This window comes from Molossus molossus, unplaced genomic scaffold (assembly GCF_014108415.1).
Source record: "Molossus molossus isolate mMolMol1 unplaced genomic scaffold, mMolMol1.p scaffold_m16_p_18, whole genome shotgun sequence".
Classification (NCBI taxonomy): Eukaryota; Metazoa; Chordata; class Mammalia; order Chiroptera; family Molossidae; genus Molossus; species Molossus molossus.
Genome location: NW_023425353.1, coordinates 36,497,694 through 36,525,291, shown reverse-complemented (window position 1 = coordinate 36,525,291; position 27,598 = coordinate 36,497,694). Strand labels below are relative to the sequence as shown.

At 47.1% G+C, this 27,598-nt stretch overlaps 1 protein-coding gene across 2 annotated transcripts in view; it reads left to right on the top strand.

Moving 5' to 3' along the window:
* The window catches only part of BFSP2 (beaded filament structural protein 2), a 59,938-nt gene that overhangs the window by 17,773 nt on the left and 14,567 nt on the right, over positions 1 to 27,598 (top strand). The window contains exons 2-4 of one of the 2 annotated variants that reach the window (XM_036267519.1): positions 8,497 to 8,579; positions 13,422 to 13,578; positions 15,002 to 15,170. In XM_036267519.1, coding sequence (XP_036123412.1) covers positions 8,497 to 8,579; positions 13,422 to 13,578; positions 15,002 to 15,170 — 409 coding nt within the window. The remainder of the gene's footprint in view (positions 1 to 8,496; positions 8,580 to 13,421; positions 13,579 to 15,001; positions 15,171 to 27,598) is intronic. The other variant, XM_036267518.1, reaches the window with a different exon arrangement.

Genomic DNA, 27,598 nt, shown 5'->3' with positions numbered 1-27,598 from the left:
AAATGGCCGGTGAGAAGGAGGATGAGCAGGAGAGAGCGGTGCCGTGGGAGCCAGAGAGGGAAATCCATCTTCTGTGACAGTTGCAGCTGGGAGGTCAAGCTGAACTCAGAGAAGCATCTGTTTGGCTTGGTAACGTGGTGGTCTGGCCATCTGGGTGGAGACGCACCATCTCTGGGGTCCTAGGGACAGATAATGACTTCTTGGGTACTTATTGCGAGAAACATGTCATACTAAGCATTTGTCCTAAACTTGAAGGTCACATGTACCGGAGCAGGATTTCCGGGACTCCTGCATCACGCCTTGGCACCAGCAGAGCCTGATTTCCCAAGGGGCCCGTCTTGCCCGCCTCCTCTCCACGCCCACAGCACTGACTGCTGGGATGCCAACATCTTTAACTCCAAATAAAGCATTCATTGTACCCTTGGGCCCAACTGATAACACTTTTTAAAATGCTGCTTGTCTTTGCCCTTTTTAAACAGAGTGATGATCAAATCTCTCACCCGCCACCAGCAGCTCCATTTGTTTTAATGATGGCACGCACAGTGAGGACGGCACTGGAGGAGCTACAATCCTCCTCATCATAGTACCAGTGAGCAGGGCTTTTCAAAATGACCAACGACAGGAAAAACTGAAAGAAAGAAAAAAAAAATCAAGCCAGTCGATAGAAATGTTCATTTGACTGCCTGTGCGGCGGAGCGGGAACCACGCCAGACGGCGCATACCCATCAGAGCCGTCGGACAACCGTTGAACCACCGCTCTGTATGAAGACAAATAACAGTAATAATAACAGCTGCCATTCATGGGACACTCACTGTGCGCCAGGCAGTGGCTCATGACTGCTCACAAGTACCAAGGAGGTGGGAAGTATTATAATCTTTGTTTTATGGATGAAAAAAGCAAATCCTAGAGTTCTCCGAGTAACTAGCCCCAGCCAGTGAGTGGAAGAGCTAGGGTCACTGTCATTGTCATCGCGTATGGTAGGACAGGGACCTGTGCCGTAGGGTGGGGTGATTCCGACACAGGAATGACGCATGCACCCTGTAGCTCAGGCTAAAATCCTAGGGGTCATTCTCGATTCCTTTTGTTCACTCCCCCCACGACTGCTTCATCACCAAAAACTGGCGCTTCCATCCCCAAAATATGTCTTAAACCTGTCTGACTCTCTCCCCCATCCCTACAACCACCCTGGCCAAAGCTGCCATCATCTCCTCCGCAGCTCCCCAGCTGGGCCTCAGCATCGCCTCCTGCCTCTCCCAATGCCCCTTCCTGCTGGAGTAGGGGACCAACACCTGTGGCCACTCAAAACCTCTCCATGGCTTCCTAGTGAGTCTCACCTTTCCATTGATGCCAAGGCCTCTCCTCCGTGATCCGGCCTCCCCTCCGTGGTCTGGCCTTCTCTCCGTGGTCCGGCCTCCCCTCCATGGCTCGGTCTCCCCTCCGTGGTCCGGCCTCCCCTCTGTCGTCTGGCCTCCCCTCTGTGGCCTGGCCTCCCCTCTGTGGTCCGGCCTCCCCTCTGTGGTCCGGCCTCCCCTCTGTGGCCTGGCCTCCCCTCTGTGGTCCGGCCTTCCCTCTGTGGTCTGGCCTCCCCTCCATGGTCTGGCCTCCTCTCTGTGGTCCGTCCTCCCCTCCCTGGTCCAGCTTCCCCTCCCTGGTCCAGCTTCCCCTGCCTTTCTAACCCCCTCCGTCACGATAGCTGCTGATGCCCCACAAGCAGCGCAGAGCCTGGCTCACAGGAAAGCCCTCGTGTGCTGAAGAACGAAGGCAAGGACGAGCAAGTGCATCAGAACACTTTCCAGAGCACGCCGTGTTTGAGATGCGCTTTCAAGTGGGGTAGGGCTAGGGCTGTGAGGTGGGCAAACCAAGTGTTCTGGAAATGAGCACCCACACAGACAAGGACACGGAAGACTTCCAGGAGCAGCCTGGGAGGTGACATGAGCAGGACTGGAGGCAGGTCGGGGCAAAGTAGTTCTCCAAGTCAAGGGTGCCTCGTAAGCCCCCAGAAATTTTTTCAAGACAGACTGCTGGACCCCCTCCAGAGGTGCTGCCCACGTCTGGGGCAGTGTCTGAGAGTGTGCATTTTCGGGAGTTTGGGTGGTGCTGATGCCGCTGGTCCAGGGACCACACTTTGAGAACCACGGGTGCAGGGGTGCTCAGGAAGCCTCCACGTGTGTGTGGGGGGGGGCGGCTCCAGGGAGGTGACCTGAGGAGTCTGCATGTCTGCATGCCACACGAGAGCAGTGGGGCTGACAGAGGCCAGTGTCGGCCCTGCCCTCCCCTTCCGGCCCCACCCCCTCAGAACCACGCCAGCCTACCACGACCTCTGACGCCACCCTCCTGGCTCCCAGCCCTGGGCTCTCCTCGGCTGGCCGCAGAGACAGTCTCCTGTTTCTCCCTCCAGCAAGACTTTGATGACTCTTAAATCTTTCATCTTTAAAAAAATGCTGCTGAGGGGGGCCCTGGTCAGGCAGTTCACTTGGTTGGAGTGTTGTCCTGTTACACCAAGGCTGCTGGTTCAATCCCCAGTCAGGGCACATACAAGAATCAACCAATAAATGCATGAAGGAGTGGAACAACAAATCTCTCTCTCTCTCCCCATCTGCCCCCCTTCCTCTCCTCTCTAAAATTAGTTAATTAATTAAAATGCTGCTGAGGGGACAGTCCCCAGACCACCTCATCTCACACAGCAATTTCCACTAACGCTGCTGTGACGGTCTCTTCAACAGACCTGGCATTAAGTCATGTCACCTTCATGGTAGGAGTCGCTCTATGTTTGGGCAGGAGTGAGGGAGGAGGAGGAAAGGACCTCCTCTGAAAACAGTCCTCCACAGCAGGCTCTCTTGACTGATGTGCCTTTTAGTTTCCAGAGCTGATGACAAAAATATCACGCTTTCAAGTCACATTGACCTGGTTTGGTATTCTGGCTCTGCCACTTTCCGGCCAGGTGATGTTGGGCAACTTACTCAAGCTCTCTGAGCCTCAGCATCCTCGTCTGTAAAATGGGTGTGTTGAAAATCCACATCAGAGGGATGCCAGGGCCACTTAGTGAAGTCATGAACGTGAAGTTTTTAATAGAGTGTGGGACTCAGTCAGGGAGTGTTTAACAATCAGCAATCCAGGCGTAAAATAGTGTTTGCCAATTGCCCTGGTGTAAATACTCCCACCATGGCTGATAGTAAGCTAAGAACATGCTGTCACTGAATGAAGGGTTGAGCACACCATTATATAGTGCAGAGATGACAGTCGCACGTAGTAAAACAATTAGGAACTGATGAGTTTTTATGACCTTTGCATCTTTGAGTATTTATCACCTGTGTTTTTAGTATAATGTATTTAATGGTAAATTCACATAATTAAAATGTTCATGCTCACAGAACTCCTGTAATATTTAATATCTGCTCTCACAAGCCAGCTCCAGCCAGTTCCAGCACATGGGCTGGGCACGCCTGCAGGTGATCAGTCAATGCGACTTCCCTTTCCTCTTCCTTTTCTATCCTCAACCCCAGGGAGGATTTCATGAAGCTTTCCCAGGTAGAAACAAAGGTGTTCCTTGTTCCACTGCAGGCTCCAAGTTTGCTCTTGGCCTTGGCCCCCATCCCAGTCCTCAGCTTATGCTAAACCTCAGCCAAGGTCCAGCCCTCATCATGCTTCCCGACTGGCCCTTCCTACCTCTGGGGCTGCTGAGCCACGGCTAACACTGGAGAGGACAAAGCCTCTGCTGGGCTGGGCGCCTGCAAGAGAACCGTGAAGGGCTCTCTGTGACTGCATGGTAGACTGTGGGTCATTTCAGGATCCTGTCTGCAAAGGAGATGGGGAAGCCCAGGCAGCCAACTGCACTTTGGCACGTCAGGGCATATAATGAGCCTCCACTTGGGGCTCGAATAAACCCCTGGTTGTTACTAAATAGCAATAAAGCAGGAAGGCCTCTGGCTTCCCCAAGCCTAGTGCTGCCTAGGACAGAGGTTTGGACAGAAGTGCCCTATCTGCTGAGCAGCATCCAAATGATCCCAGAAACCTCCCTTGTCCTCAACCCCAAGTAAGAAGAGAGGAGCAGGGATCTGAGCAGCCGGCTTCTCACCTCGCCTGCCCTTCAGCTGTCTGCATTTCCCACCTGACCCCACGATTACTCAGGCAGCCTCTCATTTACAGAGTCTACAGTCAATGGGCAAACATTGTAAATCCACACAGTTGGTACTGTTGGAGGTAAAGGAAGAGGATCAAAACGGCAGAACTTGGAATGATGGCATTTCCAGCCATCTTTCTGCTTTTCTAGATTGTATGACTCTGGACATGACACACACATCTCCCATGCCTACCCACCCCCCAAGTTCTGTCTTCTTTTTTATTTTTCTGTTCATCCCCTAGATCCAAAGTTTAAAAAGCAGAAACAGCCCTGGCCAGTTTGGCTCAGCCATTAGAACATCAGCACTCGGACCAAAGGGTCACGGGTTCAATTCCTGATCATGGGTACGTACCTGGGTTGTGGTTTCAATCCCCAGCCCCAGTCTGGGTCGTGCGGGAGGCAACCAATCAATGTATCTCTCTCACATCAATGTTTCTCTCTCTTTCACTCTCCCCCAACCCTTCCACTCTAAAAATTAATTTAAAAATATCCTTGAGTGAGGATTAACTAAAATAAAATAAAAAGTAGAAACAAATAAATAACAAAACCAAGCTGAACAAAGTGAGGTATTTCAGTGTCAGGGTTTCTTATTAAGGGCAGTCTCCCAAATTCTGCACATCTGCCCACATCTGCCCACACCTGCCCACACCTGCCCACACCTGCCCACACCTGTCCACACCTGCCCCTGTATGGCCACCTGGTCTAGGACACTTTTGAAACCATCTTCTCCACCATGGTTCTTTTTGAGTCTCTAATTTGCTATGACACTTGCTACGACTTGGGATCCCACACTGGGTGGAACACTGGCCATGGGCATCATTGTGAGAAACTGAGCAGGACGATCTGAATGTCCTGAGAGCCCAAGAGGAGAAGGTTTTCTGAACGTGCGGCTGCAGCACGTGGGCAGGATGAAGAGAGGGCTCGGCCACAGCAGCTGGAGCCGGTCCTCAGGACTCCTCATAGCCAATCCTTTGCATGAACTGTAGTCAGTGATATTAGCTACATTTTCTTAGATTCTGTATTCTTTAAGACTTCTTTTATTTTTCAGTTATAGTTGGCATGCAATATTATATTAGTTTCAAGTGTAGAGCATAGTAGTTAGACATTTATATGAAGCTGTCACCATGATAAATCTGGTACTCATCTGACACCATGCATGCTTATTACAATATTACTGACTATATTCCTTATGGTATATTTTCTACATGAATATTTTTAACTGTCAATTTGTACTTCTTTTTCTTAAATATGTTTTTATTGATTTTTAGAAAGAGAGGAAGGGAGAGGGAGAAAAACAGGCTGCCTCCCACATGCACCCAGACCAGGGATCGAGCCCGAAACCGAGGCTTGTGCCCTGACCAGAACTGAACCTGCAACCTTTTGGTGCATGGGCCAATGCCCAGCCAACTGAGCCGCACCAGCCAGGGCCAATTTGTACTTCTTAATCCCTTCTCCTTTTAAACCCATCTCCTTAGCCCTCCTTCCATCTGGCAACCATCAGAATGTTTTCTGTGTCTGAGTTCATTTCTGTTTAGTTTGTTTGTTTTTTATAGATTCCACATATAAGTGAAACCATGTGGTATTTGTCTTTCTCTGTCTGACATATTTCACATAATACTGCCTAGATTCATCCATGTTGTTGCAAATGGCAAGATTTCATTCTTTTCATGGCTGAGTAGTATTCCATTTTATATATGTACCATTTCTTTATCTACTCATCTATCAATGAACAGTTAGGTTGCTTTCGTATCTTAGCTATTGTAAATACTGCAGCAATGAACATGTGGGGTACATATATCTTTTCTAATTAGTGTTTTGGGTTTCTTCAGAGAAATATTCAGAAGTGAAAATGCTGGGTCCTTCTTTGTTTTTTGTTATAAGTGTTACTACCCCAGCTTTTTAAATTTTTATTTCCATTTTCATAAAATATCTTTTCCATCCATTTCCTTTCAGACTGTGTGTGTGTGTGTGTGTGTGTGTGTGTGTGTGTGTTTCAATCTGAAGTGAGTCTCTTGTAGACAGCATATGTAAGGATCTTGTTTTGTTATCCATTCACCACCCTATGTCTTTTGATTGGAACATTTAATCCATTTACATTTAAAGTAATTGTTGGTAGATACTAGTTACTGCCATTTTATTATTAATATTTCTAATCTTATTTTCTTCTTCTTCTTGAAGAAATCCCTTTAACAGTTTTTTGTAATAGTGGTGTGGTGGTGATGAAATCCTTTAGCTTATCTGAGAAGCTCTTTATCTGTCCTTCAATTTTAAATGATAACTTTGCTGGGTAGAGTAATCTTGGTTGTAGGTCCTTGCTTTTCATCACTTTGAATATTTCATGCCACTCCCTCTGGCTGCAGAGTTTGTTGAGAAATGAATTTTCTGTATTCTTGATGCTTTGGCATCTGAGGCCTCACGGACAAGGAGGGACTGTCCCTCGAGCACAGCTAGCTCATTCTAGAGAGTAAACCACTGGCCTGTGAGCAAACCTCTGACGTGCAACCCGCCAATCCTGAGTATATGCCCCTACCTGCCTCCTCCCTCTGGCTCTTACACCCTGGGAAGCGATCTTCCTCTGCCCTAATCACCCCAGGGCTGGCATCACCCCTGTAGCCCAGAGACCACTGAAATTATTCAAACTACCCAATCTTAGCTGTTTAACGTACCTTTCCCACTCCTTCCCATAAAATCCACAGTTAAGCCTTTGCCCACGGTCTCCCCTCACCTCTTCTGCTTCCTGACCGGACCTGGGGCTTCCTTCCCTATGTGGTCTGTGTAGTGTGGCTGCCTCCTCCTCTTGGGAGCTGTAAGTAACAAACCATTTTTTCAAATGGCCTCATCATACCTGAATAAAAACAAAATCAAGGCATTGTAAAACACCCTTCTAAGGGCTTCCAGAAAATGAGCTCCAGACCTGAGACAGGGAAGGCTGGACTGCTCACCCGTGGTCACAGCGCTCAGTCATGCGTGCACTTACCGAGTGTCGGTGGGTGTCTACCACAAGCCAGGCTTTGGGGCGCAGCAGTGAACCAGGAGCTGACTGTGGGGAAGAGTCATCTCGACACTGTGGGATGAGGGCTCTGCAGGGGAAACTGAGGGAGCTACGGAGAGAGAAGTGATTGTTCTGCCCCTTGTGCCAGTCATCTGCGTGGTTTCATTTCACTGAACTTCCCGCCAGCAACCCCGGCTTCTCTCTGCTCCAGCCCCGCCCTGGGGCTCGCTGGGGAGCAGGCAAAATAGTCTCTCCTCTCAGTTCTTTCTCTTCTCACTCCCTCTCTGACAGCTGGTGCCTGAAGTCCTCCTCCTGGTCAACAAGGAACTTGCCACTCATTCACATGCAAGCGCAAAGGGCTGATAATGGCTTAAAACAGTGATTTGAATCCTTTTAAAGAAACAGTCCTTTCCTCTCTCTGCAAACTGAAGATGATAGAGAAGCCACAAACACGCAGACATGTGGGTGTAAGATTCTCAGGTTGAGGACAGGACTACCCCAACCCCCACCTGTGGGGAACCCAGAAGGGTCTGGGAACCCAGTTTTTTTTTTTAATCCTCACCTGAGGACATTTTTCAATATTTTGTTCAGATAGAGTGGGAGTGGGAGAGAGAGAGAGAAACATCGACGTAAAGGGAACACATCGAGTGGCTGCCACCCACACGACCCAACCAGGGCCAGGGACAAACCGCAACTGAGGTACGTGCCCTTAGCAGGAACCGAACCCGGGTCTCTCCGGACCGCAGGCCGACGCTCCAACCACTGAGCCAAACCAGCCAGGGCTGGGAACCCAGTTTTGAGCAACCACTCTTCAGGGCTCTATGAACCCCCTGACCTGTAAGCACCATGTTTATGCTCTTGCGGATGTTTCGATTGAAGGTGGACCAAGTGTTGGAGCCATGCTGTCCAATGGTGTGGTCACTGGCCACATGTGACTATTTACATTTAAATTAGTTAAGTTGAAATAACATTACACTTTCAGTTCCTCAGTCCCCCTTGTCACAAGGGAGTGCTGAGAAGCCACCGTGGCTACCACAGAGTGTGCTACTGAACCACCCTGATCCACAGGGTTCATGATCTCATCCACCACTAAGTGAAACTTCATTAAAGGAGCCAGAAACTGATTCTCCAGGAAGACAAACGCTTACCACTGTGACAAGGGTTATGAACAAGTCTGCCTTTGAGTGATCTTTTCGCTCCAAAAATCCAACTCTAAAGCTCTTTAAAAACATGCTGGTTCTGTGCTTTATTGTGTATCTCTTCCCTCCTTTTTGAGAGGGACACACAGTTCCCCAGAGCCTCTGTGCCCAGCACGCGTCGCGGGGGGACACAGGGCAGGCGTTCCAGTGACCTTGTCTCCTCTGTTGTGTGTGACTGTTGCAGGTGGGCGAGGCCGTCCTGGAAAACGCCCGGCTCGTGCTGCAGACAGAGAACATCCAGGCAGGTGCGGACGACTTTAAAGAGAGGTAATGCTCTGCCGCAGAGGGGACGGTCCCTCCAGGTCTCCAGACCAGCCGGTGACTCCAGTAATGCTGTCTGCAGTCTGCAGCGTTCACCTCCAGCCGCATGAAGGCTGGGATAGGAAAATAGGTCCCCAGGGAGAATCCACGGCCAAGCCGGTCAGGTCCCAACCCTCCTCGTAGACACAAACTAGGCCCCAAGGGCTCAGAGGTTTTGCCTAGTGTCACTCAGTTTAGAGCAGAGGTTCTCAAACTCTAATGTAGCTCAGCATCAACTCGAGCACTTGTAGAAACCCATTGCTGTGTCCCACCCTCAGGGGTTTTAATTCAATAGGTCTGGAGAGAGGCCCAAAATTTCCATTTCCTATGAGATCCCGATGATGCTGATCCTGCTGGTCCTGGGACCCCACTTGGAGAACTGGTTTAGAGCAACGCTTCCCAGCGGAGGCTGCATGGCTGCATGGCTGCATGGCTGCATATTAACATTACCTGGGCACTAAAAATGCCAGTCACAAGCCCCACGATGAATTAAACCAGAGTGTCTGGGGGTGGGGCCTAGGACTCCATATTTTTAACATCCACCAGTCCTGAGAACCATCCCTTTGAAGTCGAATACAGTGTTTCCTAAAATATATTGCTATATGTATCGGTGTATACACAGGGGTGAGCAAAAGTAGGTATATTGTTGTCGGTATGGGAAATAATGCAATAATTAATAAATAATAGTACAAGAATAAACTTGGTGTATATATTGCTGGTGACAATTATTTTAAGTGGTATAAGGATAATCGTTTTATTTTTTTTATTTTTTTATCCTCACCCGAGAACATTTTTTGGATATTTTGTTCAGATAGAGCAGGAGGGAGGGAGAGAGAGAGAGAGAAACATCGACGTAAAAGGGACACATCGAGTGGTTGCCACCCACACGACCCAACCAGGGCTAAGGACAAACTGCAACCAAGGTACGTGCCCTTAGCGGGAACCAAACCCGGGTCTCTCTGGACCGCAGGCCGACGCTCTAACCACTGAGCCAAACCGGCCAGGGCTAACCATTTTATTTTTAATAGTTATGTATTTATTTTTATAGTCACCTTCTATTTAGGACCCATGAAACCGTTTTTCCACTACAGTACTACCATGTATATAGTGACAATTTAAAATGTATTTAGCATTCAAGTTTATTGATCTAAGGTTTACTTTTTAAGTAGGTAAATCTAAGGAAAAATGTAAAGTAAATAGTGATACAGGAGATACGCATTTAGGGCAAAATCATGAAGGCAAACGAGGTTTGGGAAAACACTGGGTCTACTGGAGAAGCCAAACAAAGCAGACTCTTTTCTGGATGAGCCCAGTAGTGATTTTGAGAACATTCTGTGGGGCAGGTGTCCTGGATGTAGGGCACTTGGGTGGGGGAAGGGATTGTTAATCAAGGGAACATCTTCCTAGATGGGTGAAGACAAAGAGGAAAGACATCCAGTTGGGAGTCTCGGGGAAAGACCATGATCCCACCATCATTCTTGCCTTAGGAAAAGATCTGGTGATGAAAAGAAGAATCTCTAGCATCTCCTCAGATCCTGAATCCTTCCCTTTCTCAAGGACCGAGCTTCTCCATCTGCGGAAAGGGTCTCGGTCAGTGACCCCTCTGGAGCCGAGGAGGCTCAGCCAGCCAGAGCTGCTGTGTTGCCCGACACTGTGCTGGCCAAGGTCACAGGAGCACAGAGAAGTGAAATAACAAGCTGAGGAGAGAAAGCTTGTCTAAAATTCAGGGAGAGATAACGAGTTTCGTTTGGAGCAAGCTGAATTGAGCTGATAGTGGAGAAACCAATCAGAAATTATGGGATGCTGCTGAAGGTGTTGGGCCAGTAGCCTCCAGGTCAAGATGAGACAATCTGGGGGTCATGAGCACAGAGATGCTAACTGAAGACTTCAAAGTGGAGGGGGCAGGGGGCAAGGGGCAAAGTGCAGCAAGAGAAGGCTAAGAGCTGAAGAGCAGCCGCGGGGGAGTATCACAGATATATTTCAAATCCTTAGAGCGGCGATTCTCGATCTTTTTCATCTCATGGCACACATACACTAATTACTAAAATTCTGTGGCACACCAAAAAATATATCTTTTGCTGATCTGACAAAAAAATAGGTATAATTTTGATTCATTCACATTAGATGGCTATCTGACAATCTAAGGCAAAAGAGGTCAGTGCCCCTGACTAAATAGTCAGGTATTGCATGTTTTAAAATTGCTTGGGGCACACAAAGTGAAAATCACTGCCTTAGAGGACTTCAAAAAAAGTCTGTAAGACACCCATTCCCATTGTTAAGTGGACCATAGCCTGGAGGGACCAGGCTCCGCGGAGACGTGAGCAATACAAGACTCCAGGGGCCCAAGGGGGACTCTTCCAGCTTGGATCCACAAGGACCAAGTCCAGTCATAGGAGTGGGTTTCCATTTCAGCTGGAAGGACAGCACTTGTTTCCAAGAGGACTACATGTAAGAATACAATTCGTCATCAAGAATACACGTGGATAGGAAAGTTAACCCTACATATAGAGCACAGAAAATGCTTCAGAAACCACCTCCCAAGTGCTGATTCAAAGGCGCAGCTCCAATCTGAGGGAGGTCTCTGATAGTGTGCTCTGTCCTTCATTCTTTTATTTACTATTTTTAACTGCGAGGTGCATGAAACACGGTGGCAAAATGGCAGAAGGTATAAACCAGGAGGGGCAGTGAAGAGAAGGACAGAATCAGGATTCAAAATGGTCTGAACACATTGGTACGACGGCCCAATGGAACTGAAGAAGGATAACTGTGATCTCCTACGTTGGAGCTCAAAGACCAGGTGCAACCAGGGAGGACAGGGAAATTGTGAAAAATGTAAAACAGCTCTTGTGAAAAATGCTCGGGGCTTCTAGTTGACAGGAGACCAATATTAGTGGGCAGCAAATACAGCTGGTCAACATTAAATGAACAAACACAAACAAAAACCTGCAAAGCAAATCTTAGGGTCCATGATGAAGAGCGTTAAAGGACTTAAACAAAGGAGTAGACAGTCCCACGGGACTCTGAACTGGTCAGGCAATGTCTGGAGTTGCAGTCAGTCTGTATCACATTTTAAGAAGGATATAAGATCAATGAGAACATTTATAATCATTCCACAAATATATCTGAAGACTGGAGCTGGGTGCTGAGAATACAAAGATGGAAAGGTCACAGTCCCTGCCCTCAATGCTGAGGGATGTGAAAACCAACTTATATCAAGAATGGAGGAAGGACCTGGGCATGTATAACTTGAGGAACAAAAGGCTTGGAGGGGTGGAAGGTGGGGAAGGGGAATGAGAGAGTAACATAAGAGACAGCCTCTAAATATTTGTAGGACTGCCAGAAGGAAGGATTTGACTGATTTAGGGTGTTCCAAAGGGTAGAACACAGATTCTTATAAAAATAGAGATTTAAGCTCTTGGAAAAAAGTTTGCAATAATTAGAACTGTCCAAAAATGGACTGATGGCCTTGAGTGGTGATGAGTTCCCTGTTACTGGAAGTATTCAAGCAGAGACTACGTGATCACTTATCAAAAATGCTATCAAGGGACTGTCACTGGGTAGAAGTTTGAATAGTTGAATGCTAAAGTCTGTTTGAAATTCTAACAGCCTAAGATGCTTTCTGGAATGAGAGGTATGAGATTTCTCATTTCTATGAATTGATTAAGGTAAGCTGTGAGATTTGGCTGAGTGGTACAGCTGGGTAGAGGCCATGGAAGTAAAGGAGGGACATGGGGAGACACTGGCAAAGACGTTGAGTAGTTTTAAGAAAGAAGGCCTTGGATGTGAGGGCGATCTGGCTGCGACATCTGTCACCCCATTGATCGCCAGGGTTGATTCGGCTGATCTGGCTGGCTAGGCGGGTGTCCCCCTCCTCCCTCAACCGATCCATGTTCGTCCCTCCCGAAGCTGCGCGCTCGGTCAAAGAGGACGACCTTCCCCCCAGAGGAGAGGACCGGTCTTCGGTCAAGGGTATACGAGTAGCTGCGTTCCCCTGCTAGAACCTCCAAACAAGCTCTCAAGAAAGAAGGCCTTGTGTGAACCAGAGATTGGAAGAACTCAGAGTGGGCAGTTTCAGGTTCCGTCAGTGTGTGAGCATGTGTGTTACTGCATAAGTTGTAAGTTTTTAAACCTCTGGATGTTTCACATACAAATCCAGTTCTCCCGTGTCTCTTATGGAGAGCTCACCCTTCCCCCATGCAGTCTCGAGGGGGAGCTGAGCAGCAGCGCCCCCTAGGTGAAGTGCAACCGTCGCTGTGCTTCCATCCCCACCTCTCCCTGCTGCCCAGACCTGGGACTGGCCCTTGTCCCTCGTCCCTCACCTACACTGGTCACTTGGCCCCTGGAGGCATTTGGGTTGGCAGCCACGGTCCTGAAATTCCACTTGGGCTCTTTGGAGATAGAAAACACATTCTTCATTTTGGCGTCATCGGCACATAACCTGGTACTTGGCAGATTCTCAGTAATGTTTGTAAAAGGATCCGCAGGTGAAAAGGATGGCAAATCAGAATAATGATGGCAATGCCGGATCCCTGAACTCGTGGAGAAACTCACCCTAGAGCTCTGTGCTTGCAGTGCCCCATGAGGCTTGGTTGTTAGAAGCCAGGTTGTCAGAAGTTGGCAATGGTTGTTCTATTTTAACAAATCAACATGTAACAGTTGCATTAACTGTACCCTCAAAGCTGCTGGAAAAGTGACATCTAACACACATTTTCTACCTAACACGTAATTGGCCTGTTGGTAACATGTATAATCTGATTATTTTGTCTTTTGGGTTGCCTAGCTATGCTGAGTAAGTGACTTTATCTGCAGGTATGAAAATGAGCAGCCATTTCGAAAGGCAGTAGAAGAGGAAATTAACTCTTTATATGAAGTCATCGATGAAGCTAATTTGACAAAAATGGATCTGGAAAGTCAAATAAAAAGCCTGAAAGAAGAACTTGGCTTTCTGTCAAGGAGCTACGAAGAGGTAGGTGGGGCTGGGGTGGTGCTGGGTTGCCTACGCTCTCCTGTCTGGCCAAGCTTCAAAACTTAGGTGGCGTAGCTCACCTCGGCCTCTCCACGTCACTTGCCCAGGGCTGCGGGATGATGCTGATAAAACCCTTTCAGTCCTCGCCCTGGCCAATTTGGCCCAGCGGTTGGAGCATCGGCCCGCAGACCAAAGAGTCACGGGTTCGATTTCGGCCAAGGGCACATACCTCAGTTGTGGTTCATCCCTGGCCCTGGTCAGGGTTATGCGGGAGGTAACCAGTCGATGTGTTCCGCTCACATCGATGTTTCTCTCTCTCTGTCCCCCTCCCACTCTATCTGAAGATATTTGAGAAAAATATCCTCAAGTGAGGATTAAAAAACAAAACAGAACAAAAGAACATTTTCAGTCCTTGTAGTGGTCAGGTCAGCCTGGTGTCTCATATCAAATGGTTAAATGGTTTCAGAACCGGACTGCTGTGAGAACCGGGGAGGCAGCAGGTCCAAACAACAGCGAGTGATGGCACCTGTTGGATTGGAGGGCACATGCCATACCTCAGATCTTTGACTTCGGCCCTATATAGGACACACAAAATAACTCTGATGGAGGCTGTGGTTTGCACACACTCATTCACGGAATTAGGGCAGATCACTGAGTGACAGGACAGAGGGGACCTCCCATGCTGATGTGCTCCAGCCCCTGCAGAAGCGCAGATTCTAAACCATCTGCCACGTGGGTCCCCAACAGGGGGCGTGCAGGAGACAGCCAATCAATGTTGATGTTTCTCTCTCATCGATGCTTCTGTCTCTCACTCTCTCTCCCTTCCTCTCTCTCTCTCTCTCAAAAAAAAAAAAAATCAATAAAGAAAAAATATGTAAACCACCTTCCACATGCCACTATCTGATCCGAGGCCTAAAGTGCTTGCAGTTCAAAAAGTCAGAACCCACTTACCAATGCTCACGTCAGGAAGTTCCTTCTTTCGCCCGACCGTAGGCAAACCAGGAACCAATCAGCCCACTTCCTCCTGTTCTTGCCTCTGGATTTCCACCACTCTCCAACAGTGAGAGGCTCCAAGGTTATCTTAAAATCTCTTCCAGCCTACTCTGACTTTATGAAATTCATAAATTTCATCTTGCTGTTGTTGTTTCCTCTGTTAGTGTTGTTACTTACTTAGTTATTTGGATTTTTGCTTTGGGCCTGGGCTGGTAAAGACCAGCTGAGAAATGCATCCTGGGAAAAGAGACCATGACGCCTGCGCTGGGAACTGGATCGGGGACTTGGCCAGTGGCTGTGAAGCCCCACGCTGGGCTGTGGCAGAATGAGAAGCAAGTGTTGCCTGCAGAACTGGGCTTCTGCTGACTACAGTTCCACGTCCTCTCTTCCTCCCGTGGGACTCACTTGAAGTGTGTGCTGTCATTTCCAGGACGTGAAAGTGCTGTTTGAGCAGCTGGCAGGGTCTGAGCTGGAACGAGTGGACGTCCCCACTGGCGCTGGTCTGGACGACATCCTGGAGACGATCAGAATTCACTGGGAGAGAGACGTGGAAAAGAACCGGATGGAAGCAGGAGCCTTGCTCCCAGCCAAGGTGAGAGGTGGGACCCGCACCCTCCGCTCTGCCCTGTGCGGAAGGAGGCCGAGCGAAGATGAAAAGCATCAGCGTGCAAAGGAAGACATGCAGCTGTTTCGATCTCATTAGACATAAATGAAATGTGTATTAAAATCATACTTTCGTGTTTACCTGTCTGAAAGCAGAAAATGTTTCCAATGGTAACCATAATAATAATAATGCTGGCAAGCATGTGGAGAAGGACGTTTTCACCTATATTATTGGGAAGCACTACTATGACCCCTGTATGTAAGGAATTTGGTGATACGTATCAAGAGTCTTCAAATGCCCCTACCTGCCAGTTGAATAATCTGGACACTATCCTAAAGAAATCATTGAAAATACAAGTCAAGTTTACATCCAAGTCTACTCACTGATGCATTCATTATAAGAGTGAAAAAGTTTGGGGGGAAATCACATAAATGTTTAATAATAGGACAAAGGCTAACCATGCAATGACATATCAGGCAGCTACTAGAAATGATATTCATGGAGCATTTATAACAACATGGGGAACTGCTCATGCAACCAGGTCAAATGGGGGTGAGGTGGGGTAAAGAGATACAGAGTGGTATATGCAAGGGCCAGCAAACCTTTTCTGTAAGGACAAGACAGTAAATATTTAGGTTTCTGGGCCAGATGATCTCTGTTGCAATATTCAGCTCGGCCACTGTGATGTGAAGGGTGCTGTAGACAATAGGTAACAGATGAGCGTGGCCGTGTACCAATAAAACTTTATTTGCAGTCCTGGCTCCACAAAATGCAGCTCTCCCCCCCCCCCACCCCAACCCAGTGAGATGTGAACAACAGAGGCTGGAGCGTCAGCCTGCAGACCAGACAGTCCCGAGTTCGGTTCCCGCTAGGGGCACATACAAAAAAAAAACAAACTTTATTTACAGAAACAGGAGATGGGCTGGATTTGGCCTGCGGGCTACAATTTTCCAACCCCTGGTGTACAGAGTAGGGTACAGCACTCAAACAAAGAAACCAGGCATCAAGAAAGGATTAGAAAGAAAACGCTAAACTGTTCATGGTGTTAGCGTTGGCTTTGAGGGATGGACCTTTTGAAAGCTTTGAAATGTTTTTCTTGCTTTTGGGTATTTCTTGAGTTTTTCTTAAGTAGTATGAATTCTATTCATGGAAGAAAATGACTTTTACTAAGCTTCATAAATACTAAAGGAATTAACCAAAAATAGAAGGCGCAGGGTTTCTTGCCTTCCAGATGCCTGGGATGTTGAGGCCGAGGACGCGAAGGGCAGAGGAGGGAGAGCGTGAAGGAAGCGTGAGACTCCGGTACACTCAAGACCAGGCAAGAGGGCTGCTCCTGTGTCCTTGGTTACCACTCCTCAATCCTGGCTGCGCAGCAAAATTATTTCGGAGCGTTTTCGAAAGGGCCACACCCAGGCCTCATCCAAGACCAATTAAATCAGAAGGAGGCAAGGGATTTTGTAGTTCTCTTTTTTTTTAAATTTATTTAGGAGAGAAAGAGAGAGAGAAACATCAATTTGTTGTTCCACCCACCCATGTATTCACTGGTTAATTCCTGTATGTGCCTGGACCAGAGATCGAACCCACAACCGTGGTGCACTGGGACAAAGCTCCAACCAACTGAGCTACCCAGCCAGGGTTTTGTGATTTTCTAAGCTCTCTGGGTGATTCTAATGCATAGCCAGGGTTGAGAACCATGAGAGTGTATAAAACCTACCAAAAGAAAACCAGGAGGGCCCTGGCAAGTTTGGCTCAGTGGTTAGAGCACCAGCCCGTGGACCAATGAGTCGTGGGTTCGATTCCAGGCAAGCACACTTGCCTTGGTTGCGGGTCGGCTCGTGTGGGAGGCAGCCAGTTGATGTGTCCCTCTCACGTCCATGTTTCTCTCTCTTCCCCTCTCTCTCCCTCCCTCCCGCTCTATCTGATAATAAGTAGAAAAATATCCCCAGGTGAGGATTAAAAAGAAAGAACCAAAAGGACCTTTTTTTTTTTTTCTTTCTTCTCCCTGCCCCCTTCGATCCCCTGCCCCCTAAGTATCAACAGGAACATTCCCAGTGGGTCTTCACAATCCTGGAACCTCAGTGTTCTCCAGCCCAGAACACACCTTTCATTCCACTACTTGCCCCCACTCCCACCCCCTTTCAACACCTTCTCTTCTTTCTAGCCTTCAGTTTCTTGGACCAGGTCACAACAAGCACTTTCTATGGCAAATAGTGCCTAACAACTCCACAAAATGCAGCGCCACCCCCCCCCCCCCCGCCCCCCGCCCCAACCCAGTGAGATGTGAACAACAGAGAAACCGTAGATTTGATTTGGGTCTATCACTTCTTTTTTGGAGAGTTGTGAATATGTATAATTAATGACTCTGAAACCATCCATTTCCACTCCCTCACTTTAGAGGTGAGCAACGGAGACCCAGAGAGGGCAGTGGCCACACAGCTGGTGTGTGTGACCATCATTTAGCTCTTCTGGCTCTAGGTCCAGGGATCTTTTCTCTGCTTGGAGCTGTTATTCCTCCTCGGCCCTGTTCCCAAAGCTAAATCTCGGTGGCCCAGCAGTTTGCAACCTTGCTTCTGTCCCAACACTCCTGGGGTGTACATCACACTGTAGTGTTTATTTCTTTGTGAACGGGGGAGGTGCATTGTAATTAACAGGAATACTTCCTGCCTAGTGTGAAAAAGATAAATACCTGGTCATTATTATTCACCCTTCACCCTCTTGAGAACCGTCACCAGCCCAACAGTAATGCAAACTTAATTCTGAACAGATTCATTAGTGTCTTTTTAATAAAGCAATCTGAAAGCTATAGCTCAGAGAAAACAGACAGCACTTGTGTAAGCCTGGCCAATGCTGCCTGGGCCTCTTGCAGAGAGACAGAGCTCAGAAAATATTTGCAGAATGAGTGAATTCCTCTGATCATCAACAGAAATCAGAACTGACAGCCAAAAGTCCTCCAATAAATAGTTTTGTCAGCTGCAGTCATGCCCTTGGGGGCTGACATCTGCCCATCCTGAGCACCTCTTGTCGGTTTCTTGGCCGCAAAGCATCAATGCGAACTGGCTTAGCACGCACTGCTTTCAAAACTTTTGCAGAGAGAATACAAACATGTATTTCATTCCCTTTCAGCGGGGGAGGCTGAACATTAATTGACATGATGGATTTATGTCTTTGTTTAGGTTCCCCCAGAAACTGATCCTCAGACAAATATTGAAGTGGAGGTGGTTTATTTGGAAGTTGGCAGGGGGATACCAAAATACCAGGAGAAGGAGAAGCAAAGAGGGGAACCAACAAAGAATATGTTATCCAACCACCCACCGCTGTGGGAGACTGGAACATACCGCACGGGGGTCCCGGGGAACAGTGCAGACTACAGAGAGGGGAAGGCGAGGGTGCTGGGGTAATAACTGCTGCTCCCATCAGGCCTCTGCCGCCTGGTAGTGAACAAAACCTTTGAGTCTTCAGAGAAGCTCTCAGGCAGCGGTGCGGAGCTGTCAGTGAAAAGGAAGCTGGAGAACCGACACGATAAGGCCTAAGGGATAAAGGTGGATGCCATCGGCATTTCCTACCACTTACCTGCCAAGTCTTTATTTTCTTAATTGAGGTAAAATCGGTATATGACATTACATAAGTTTCAGATTTACAATATTATAATTCGACATCTGTATACAGTGATCACCACCAAAAGTCCGGTTACTATCCATCACCACCCAACTGACCCCTTCACTCGTATCGCCCACCCCCCAAACCCTCTTCCCTTCTGGTAACCACCAACCTGTTTTCTGTACCTAGGAGATTGGTTTTGTTCACTTGTTGTAAATTTTTTTTTAATTCCACATATAAGTGACATCATATGGTATTTATCTTTCTCCATTCAACTTATTTCACTTAGCATAATGCTCTCAAGTTCCACCCATGTTGTTGCAAATGGCAAGATTTCATTCTTTTCTATGGCTGAATAATAGTCCATTGTATATTGATTAATCCATACATGGACACGTATGTTACTTCCATATCTTGGCTTTTATAAATAATGCTGCAGTGAACATGAGGGTGCACACATCTCTTCGAATTAATGTTTTCATATTCTTCACATAAGTACCCAGAAAGTAAAATAGCTAGATGATCGGTAGTTCTACTCTTCATTTTGTGAAAAATTTCCATACTGTTTTCCATAAATCTTACTGTTTTTTAATGATTAAAAGTTCAGCGGGAGGTTCTGGTTAGGTTCTCTCCAGCCGTGTTGTTATGGGTGTCGGGAGCCTCAGTGGTCGTGTTTGGAGCTTCTCCCGGTTGTATGATTCAGTGTCTGGGAGGGTCAGGTTGGTCCAGAGAATTCTGGAGAGTCTTAACATGTGGGCTTTCCTTCTCTGTCTGTTGTGGTTACCCAGCTCAGGGAATTTGGGGGTGCTTGGGGAACCTTAGACGACACGCCAGACCACTCCCCTGACCTCCTGGCTGGGATGGAACACATTCCCCAACCTGCCACCAGCAGACCCTGCAAAGGGCCCCTGGCGAGCTCAGCAGGACGGCTCTCGGTCACTTGTTTCCTAGCTTCATGTGCTGAGATGTTTCCGTTCTGTAGAGTGACAAAGAGTCCTGAGTGCAGGTATGCTCTACCCTGACCTTGGCTGGATTGAAATCCCATGCCCTTCTTCCCTAAAACTTTCCTGGCGCTCGTGGATGCACAGAAATCACCCCATCAATCATTGTGAAAAGATGTAAAATTCAAAAATAACTGATAAGCAGATGAGGGCATTTGTGCTGGCCAGCTCCTTGACATCTTTTCTGCTGGTTCGGGTCTCACAATAGCCTCGGAAGCAAGAACTATTGTTGTTGGAGGGAGGGAAGGAGGGACGAGAGGTGAGAGTGTCTAGTTCCCGGCAGCCACGCTATTTCCGCCAAGTTTTTCTTTCACAGGTACAACCATTTCTTTTTTTTGCAGGTGTTAAATTCTTTTAAGGCACACCAGCAGTACAGGGGCAACCCTTGGAAAATTTTAGGTACAACCATTTCAAAGGTCCTTCATCATCAACAGGAAAATGATGTTCTCAGTAACCAAAAGGATACTTTCAAGAACATTATGCAGTTATTGCCTTTCATGTCAGTGCATTCTGATCAATATAATCAAATGTTTCTTCCAACTGACCTTTTCCTTACGATGTGGGATCATCTTGGAAACAGGGCCACCCACAGGCTATGGGCTCCCAAAGTTTCTGAACAAAGCTGCTTACCATTCAAAATATTGACCCGTCTCATTTCAGTTTGCCCGTTGATGGGATTAGAGATCCTCCCCACCAAGGTAATGAGATATATTCATTTTTCATTGCCTTGCAACCAATTACTGCAAACGCAGTGGCTTAAAACAATTTATAGAGATTATCTCACAGTTTCCAATGTCAGGAATCCAGGTATGATTTACCTACGTCCCCGGCTGCAAGGGATCAGCCAGGCTCCTAGAGGCCACCCTGCTCCATTGTCAGCCCACGACGTGACTGCACGCTCCTCCAAGGCCAGCAGAAAAGCTCCACCCTCTTAAACTTTAATCTTATTAAGCCAGTCCTACCCAGGATACTCCCTTCCTTTTGATCAACTCAAAATTAACTTATTTGGGGCCTTAATTGCATCTGCAAAATCTCCTAACCCTTGTCATATAATGTGACCTAATCATTGGCTTAGCACCTGGAGACGGATATCACAGAGGTCGTCTCAGATTCCTGCCCGCTGCAGCAGGTCACCCAGAGTTGCAGCAGGGAAATAAGACTGCACCCCTCCCAGCCCTTTCCATCTTGCCTCCTGGGCCAGGTATCAGTGCTGCCTTCAGCCTACCTCCCAAAGGGGAGTCCAGGCCCTCTCCTCCTCGTCCAGTTTCTCAGCCTAGACACTGAGACCTTGGCTTTCTTGCCCTAAGCCTGGCCTGCAGTCAGCTCCCAGCAAGAGAAGTTCTGCTTTCCCTTCTCAACCTCCTCCTGGGGTCTCCCTTCCCGGGGAAGAGCTCTCCACCCTCATTCCCAGAAACCTCATCTCTGTCCCTCATTCACTGCAGTGGATGTGGTACGATCTAACCAAAGGCTTATTCGATCACCAGTGCAAGCTGGTGTGGTGTGAAGCAAAGTGAGAGAGAACTCAGCCCCCTTTTAAAAGCCCCGCAGGGCCGGGAACTCATAACATCACTGTATCTGCTCTGACCATAGGTCAGCACTTGCCTCAGATCAGTTTAAGGCATTTGCGGTCAGGAACTCATCTGTGCTATAACCATCACGCCTTAAGCAGTCAGGATGACTGATTGTGGAGACACTTAAGAATAAAGAAAGGGCAATAGATTGAGATAAACTGTGAGGTTTCTGGTTATTGATAGTCTTTGAGCTGGAGAAGACACTAGAGATTAACCAGAGCAGCACCCTCTGATAGACATTTCTGGCTAATGGAAATGCTCTATAATCTGTGCAGCAATCCAATATGGTAGCTGCTGGCCACATGTGGTTATTGAGCCCTTTAAATGTGCCTGATACAACTGCATTTTTAATTTTATTTAATTTTTACTAATGTTTAATTAAAAGACATGTGGCTAGTGGCTACCGTATTGGACAGTGTAGGTCTACACTTACCCATGATAATCCTTAGATGATATGTTCCATGTCAGCCATATTCACACAAAAAATAATGAACCCTGCAAGAGCAAACATTTTATTTTTTCTTTTCTTTTTTTTTTTTTTTTCTATCCTCACCTCGAGGATATTTTCTTCCATTTATCTTCAGATAGAGTGGGAGGGAGGAAGAGAGAGAGAGAAAGAGAAACATGAACCTGAGAGAGACACATTGGCCACCACCCGCATGACCTCCATCAGGGCCAGGGACCGAACCGCAACTGAGGTACGTGCCCTTGACCAGAATCGAACCTGCAACTCTTTGGTCCATGGGCCAATGCTCTAACTGCTGAGCCAAACCGGCCAGGGCAGGGCAAACATTTTATACAGGCTGTTGTGTCTGGCCTCTCCTTTGCTCTTCGCTGGCTCGAGACTACCAGGCAACCCAATGTGGTATTGCCGTGATAGCCAACGGGGAGCTCCTTCCAAAAAGAATAGAGAGAGCAGAACCCCTGGGAACACCTGAAATCTAGGGGTTCCTGTGATTTCATGAGTTGGCTCTAAGCCCAGTGGCTCAGTGAAATAAGCCGTGGTTGGTTCTGGTGTGCTCGCAGCCAGCACTGAAGGGGAGCCGCCTGGCATCCCCACACCTCCCAGTATGTCACAGAATGAGCTTGCCTTTATTTCTTTTTTTATTTACTTTTATTTCATTTAAGCATTTTAAATATCTAATACCTTAACTTGGTTCAAAATTCCAAATGTACAAAATGATAGAGAGTGAAAAGTATCATCCAACCCATGTCTCAGCCATGCAGTTCTTTTGTATGACTGATCAATGTCACACTTTTTTTTTTATCCTCACCCGAGGACATTTTTCCATTTTTTGTTCAGATAGAGCGGGAGGGAGAGAGAGGAAAAGAGAGAGAGAGAAACATCGATGTGAAAGGGACACATCGAGTGGCTGCCACCCTCATGACCCAACCAGGGCCGGGGACAAACTGCAACCGAGGTACGTGCCCTTAGCGGGAACCGAACCTGGGTCTCTCTGTACCGCAGGCCGACGCTCCAACCGCTGAGCCAAACCACACTTCTCTTAGTCATCCCTTTAGAGACTTTTATACGTACACAAGGGCATATGTATACAGGAATCTGCTCTCTGTCTTTTTACACAATTAATTGTAGTCAGAACATACTGCTTTGTTTTTTAAGATTGATTTTTAGAGAGAGAGGCAGGGAGGGGAAAACAGAGAGAGAAACATGGATTGGCTGCCTCCTGCACGCCCCCTACTGGGGATCAAGCCCACAACCTGGGCATGTGTCCTGCCCAGGAATCGAACCAGAACCTCTCAGTCCATGGGATGACACTCAATCCACTGAGCCACACAGGCCAGGCAGAACATAATGCTTTTTAGCTGCATGATGTTGTACTACAGGGTACAGCAAACTATGGCCCACACGCCAAATTTGCCTCACTACATATATTTTGCAAATAAAGTTGTATTGGAACATAGCCATGCTCATTCATTTCCATATTGTCTATGGCTGCATTTGCACACCATCAGAGACCATGTGGTCTGCTAAACCTAAAATATTTACTCTCTGGGCCCTTACAGAAAAAGTTACCAACCACTCTTCTAGCTAACAGATATCCCAAGATTTATTTTAACCTGTGCCCAAATGATGAATATTTAGGTGGCTTCTAATCTTTTGCTATTATAAATAAGACTAGTCACTAACTTTGTCCTTCATTTCCCAACATAGAAATGTATCCGTTGGATAAATCCATAGCCATGTAATTGCTGAGCAAGAAATTATATGCATTGGTAATTTTGATAAATATTGCCCAAATTATCCTCGATAAAGATTGTTACAATTTACATTCTCATCTAAAATCTTTCAGAGTGTCCTTATCAATACTGCGAGTTCTTATACTTTGTGAGCTTTTGCCAATATTATAGGTAAAAAATGGTTTTTCAGTGTAGTTTAATTTTGCATTTCTCATATTATGAGGAGGGTGGAACATTTTTTCATGTGCTGAACTTCATCCATATTTGCTTTGTGTGTACTATCAGATCATATCTTTTGCCCATTTTTATTAGATCTTGGATTTTTCTATTACTGCTTTGTAGTGGCTCTTTGTACGTTAGAGAAATTAGTCCTCTCTCTGTGATATAAGTTGCAAATATGTTCCCAGCTTGTCACTTGTCTTTTTACTTAATTTATGGTAGTTCCAGCTAGCTTTTAAAAGATATTGTTAGCCAATCAGGAAGGGTTATTCTAGGATGCAGGTAGGCCAGGATTTGGTTCCTGTAGCTACAGTAGTGTGTCCCAGCTGGTACTCCTGGGGTCAGAGCTAGGGGCAGGCATGGTAGTTGTTCAAAGGGAAAATGAAGAGAACGTACCGCCTGTCCCTTGCCTGTCTGTTTGTTACCCTACCCAGCACAAGCATATACACTGTAGAAGACACTCCCAGGGCCTCATCTTCCGTATTGTTTTCAAACCCACAACTGATCGACCACCGATATTTGAGTGACTATCTATGTAGGCGACCACCCAACATCACATGTCCTCCTCACACTTTCTGCCAAGGACTCGTCACTCACTCACATATTCCATCATCAAGCACAAACCAGGTGCCAAGTCCTGCTCTTGGTGCTGTAGACACAAAGCCCCTGGTTTTTCAAAAAATGCCCATCCCTGGCCACCCGATTCTACTGGTCTCAAAGCTATCTTAGGTATTTCTTTTTTAATTTTTTTTAAACTTATCTTTATTGTTGAATGTATTACAGATGTTCCTCATTTTTCCCCCATTGACCTCCTCCTCCCCACTCCCGCCCCCCTCCTGCCTTTCCCCACACTGTTGTCTGTGTCCATTGGTTATACATGTATGCATATAAGTTCTTTGATTTATTTCTTTCCACCCCCAAATCCCCTTCCCTTTGAGGTTTGTCAGTCTAGCAACCAATTTCTGCTTCTTAATCCTTTTACCTTTTCCATCCGTTCCCCCAAACCCCCTCCCATCTGGCAACCAACAAAATGTTCTCTGTATCTATGAAAATGTTTCTGTTCTGCTTGTTCATTTTGTTTGTAGATTCAATTGTTGATAGATATGTATTCATTGCAATTTTGTTTGTTCATATTTTTTATCTTTTTCTTCAAGAAGACCCTTCAACATTTCATATAATAATGGTTTGGTGGCGATGAACTCCTTTAGCTTTTCCTTGTCTGGGAAACTCTTTATTTATTTATTTATTTTTAATCCTTACCCGAGGACATTCCCTCGTTTTTTGTTCAGATAGAGTGGGAGGGAGAGAGAGAGAGAGAAACATCGACGTGAAAGGGACACATCGAGTGGCTGCCACCCGCACGACCCAACCAGGGCCGGGGACAAACTGCAATCGAGGTACATGCCCTTTCCGGGAACCAAACCCGGGTCTTTCTGGACCACAGGCCGATGCTCTAACCACTGAGCCAAACCGGCCAGGGCTGGGAAACTCTTTATATGGCCATCAATTCTAAATGACAGCTTTGCAGGATAGAGTAATCTTGGTTGTAGGTTCTTGCTTTTCATCACTCTGAATATTTCTTGCCACTCCCTTCTGGCCTGCAAAGTTTCTTTTGAGAAGTCAGCTGACAGTCTTATGGGAACTCCCTTGTAGGTAACTAACTGCTTCTCTCTTGCTGCTTTTAAGATTCTCTCTTTATCTTGAAACTTTTGCATTTTGATGATGATGTGTCTTGGTGTGGGCCTCTTGGGGTTCATCTTGTTTGGGACTCTCTGTGCTTCCTGGACTTGTATGTCTGTTTCCTTCACCAAGTTAGGAAAGTTTTCTGCCATTATTGTTTCAAACAGGTTTTCAATTTCTTGTTCTCGCTCTTCTCCTTCTGGCATCCCCAAGATGCGAATGTTGGCACGCTTGAAGTTATCCCAGAGGCTCCTTACACTATCCTCATTTTTTTGGATTCTTTTTTCTTTTTTGCTGTTCTGATTGGGTGTTTTTTGCTTCCTTATATTCCAAATCGATGGTTTGATTCTTGGATTTACATACTCTACTATTGAATCTGTGTAACTTATTCTTTATTTCAGTTAATGCCTCCTTCATTTCTGACTGTACATCCATGATTTCTGACTGGTCCTTTTTTATGCTCTTGAGGCCCTCACTAAGTTCACTGAGGTTCTCACTAAGTTCATTGAGCATCCTTATAAGCAGTGTTTTGAACTCAGCATCTGTTAGGTTGCTTATCTCCATTTCACTTAATTCTTTTCCTAGAGTTTTATTCTGTTCTTTCATTTGGGACCTATGTCTTTGTCTCCTCATTTTGGCTGCCTCCCTGTGTTTGTTTCTATGGATTAGTTAATGAGAGGTATGGGGCTAGCTGAGACCAGATGCTGCTTGTTTGAAAAAATTTAGGAAAACCTGAAGCAGGATCCAAGACAAGCCAATCCTATGTTTAAGCAACTGGCAACAGCTTGGGTGGGCCTGAAAGTTGGGTGGGTCGGGCCTCAGGGAGTCACCAGGGCGGGGCTACCAGTGTGAGCCAGGTTGCTGGAGTCGCTGGTATGGTGGCTGTCTGCCGCCCCAGGGAAGGGCTCACCAAAGGAATAAAGGCCTCTGACAGCACGTCTGTCCAGCAGAAAGCTGCCTCTCCAGCCCTCGCTCCAGTGCCAAACAGCTCAGTTCTTCCCTGTGTGTCTCTGGTGCCCCTCAAGCTGCCTCCCCTCCAAGCTTAGAGGGAGAGAGTCCGATAAGTCCGTGCGCGGGCCCTTTAAGGAGCTGCCTGGGGTTCCAGCCGCTTCAGCCTCCCTGAGCCTCAGTTCCTGCTGGTTTTTCCAGCCAGAAGTTATGGGGACTTCTCTTCCTGGCACTGGAACCCTGAGTGGGGTGCCTGGTGTGGGACGGGGACCCCTCAGTCCTCGGGAAGGACCTTCCCAGCCGAGGTGTCCTCCTGATTTTTATCCACCACACGCGGGTGTGGGACCAGCCCGTCCGCCTCCGCCCCTCCTACCAGTCTGGATGTGGCTGCTGCTTTAACTCCGTAGTTGTAGGACTTCCATTCAGCTGGATTTCGGGCAGCTTTGAATGATGGTTGTTCTGTAGTTTAGTTGTAACTCTGATGTGGTTGTGGGAGGACACGATACGTTTACCTACGCCGCCATCTTGACCGGAAGTCGGTATTTCTTAATAGTAGCTCTTAAGTGTAGGGACCTTATTTCTAAAATAAGAACTTTGCAAAAATGAAACGACCCAAATCCCTGAGAAATTAAGGTAGTGTGTGGTTTGTTAAATACTTAGTCGCCTCCTGGAAGGAGTCCCTTTTTCTTAGGAATAGGGTGATCTCAATGACCCAGAGCACAGTACTGTCATTTGGACATGTCCAATAGTTACTTTAAGGGGGAAAATAGCCTTTTATTTTCAGAATGACACACTGCCGAGCCTCTGCTGTGCAAAGGTGTACAAGGTGTGCTTACTCCTGACCAAGGGACAACCAGTCCACAGAGCCCTGTGCTTCTCTGGGTCTCTCTTGGCAGCTTCAGACAAAGCTGGGAATTGGTTCTACACCCCAAACAGAACAGTGTCAACAGCCAGGCAGTTCTTGTGTAAATTCAAGGAGAAACTTTGCTTAGCCTAGCCAGGCCAGCTCTCCTGCCAAGGCTGAAGTTTCACCACGTGAGACATGCCCTTCTCTTTAATTCCTGCTAAGAACCCATGTCCCTGGTGAAAACTGGATGGCATCCAGCCTCCTCCCAAATAAATCCTGCATCTGGCCGGGGTAGGTTGTGGGGGGAGGGGGGAGTGGTTATGCTGCCTGTTAGGAGCTATCCGTAGTTAAATAACATTTC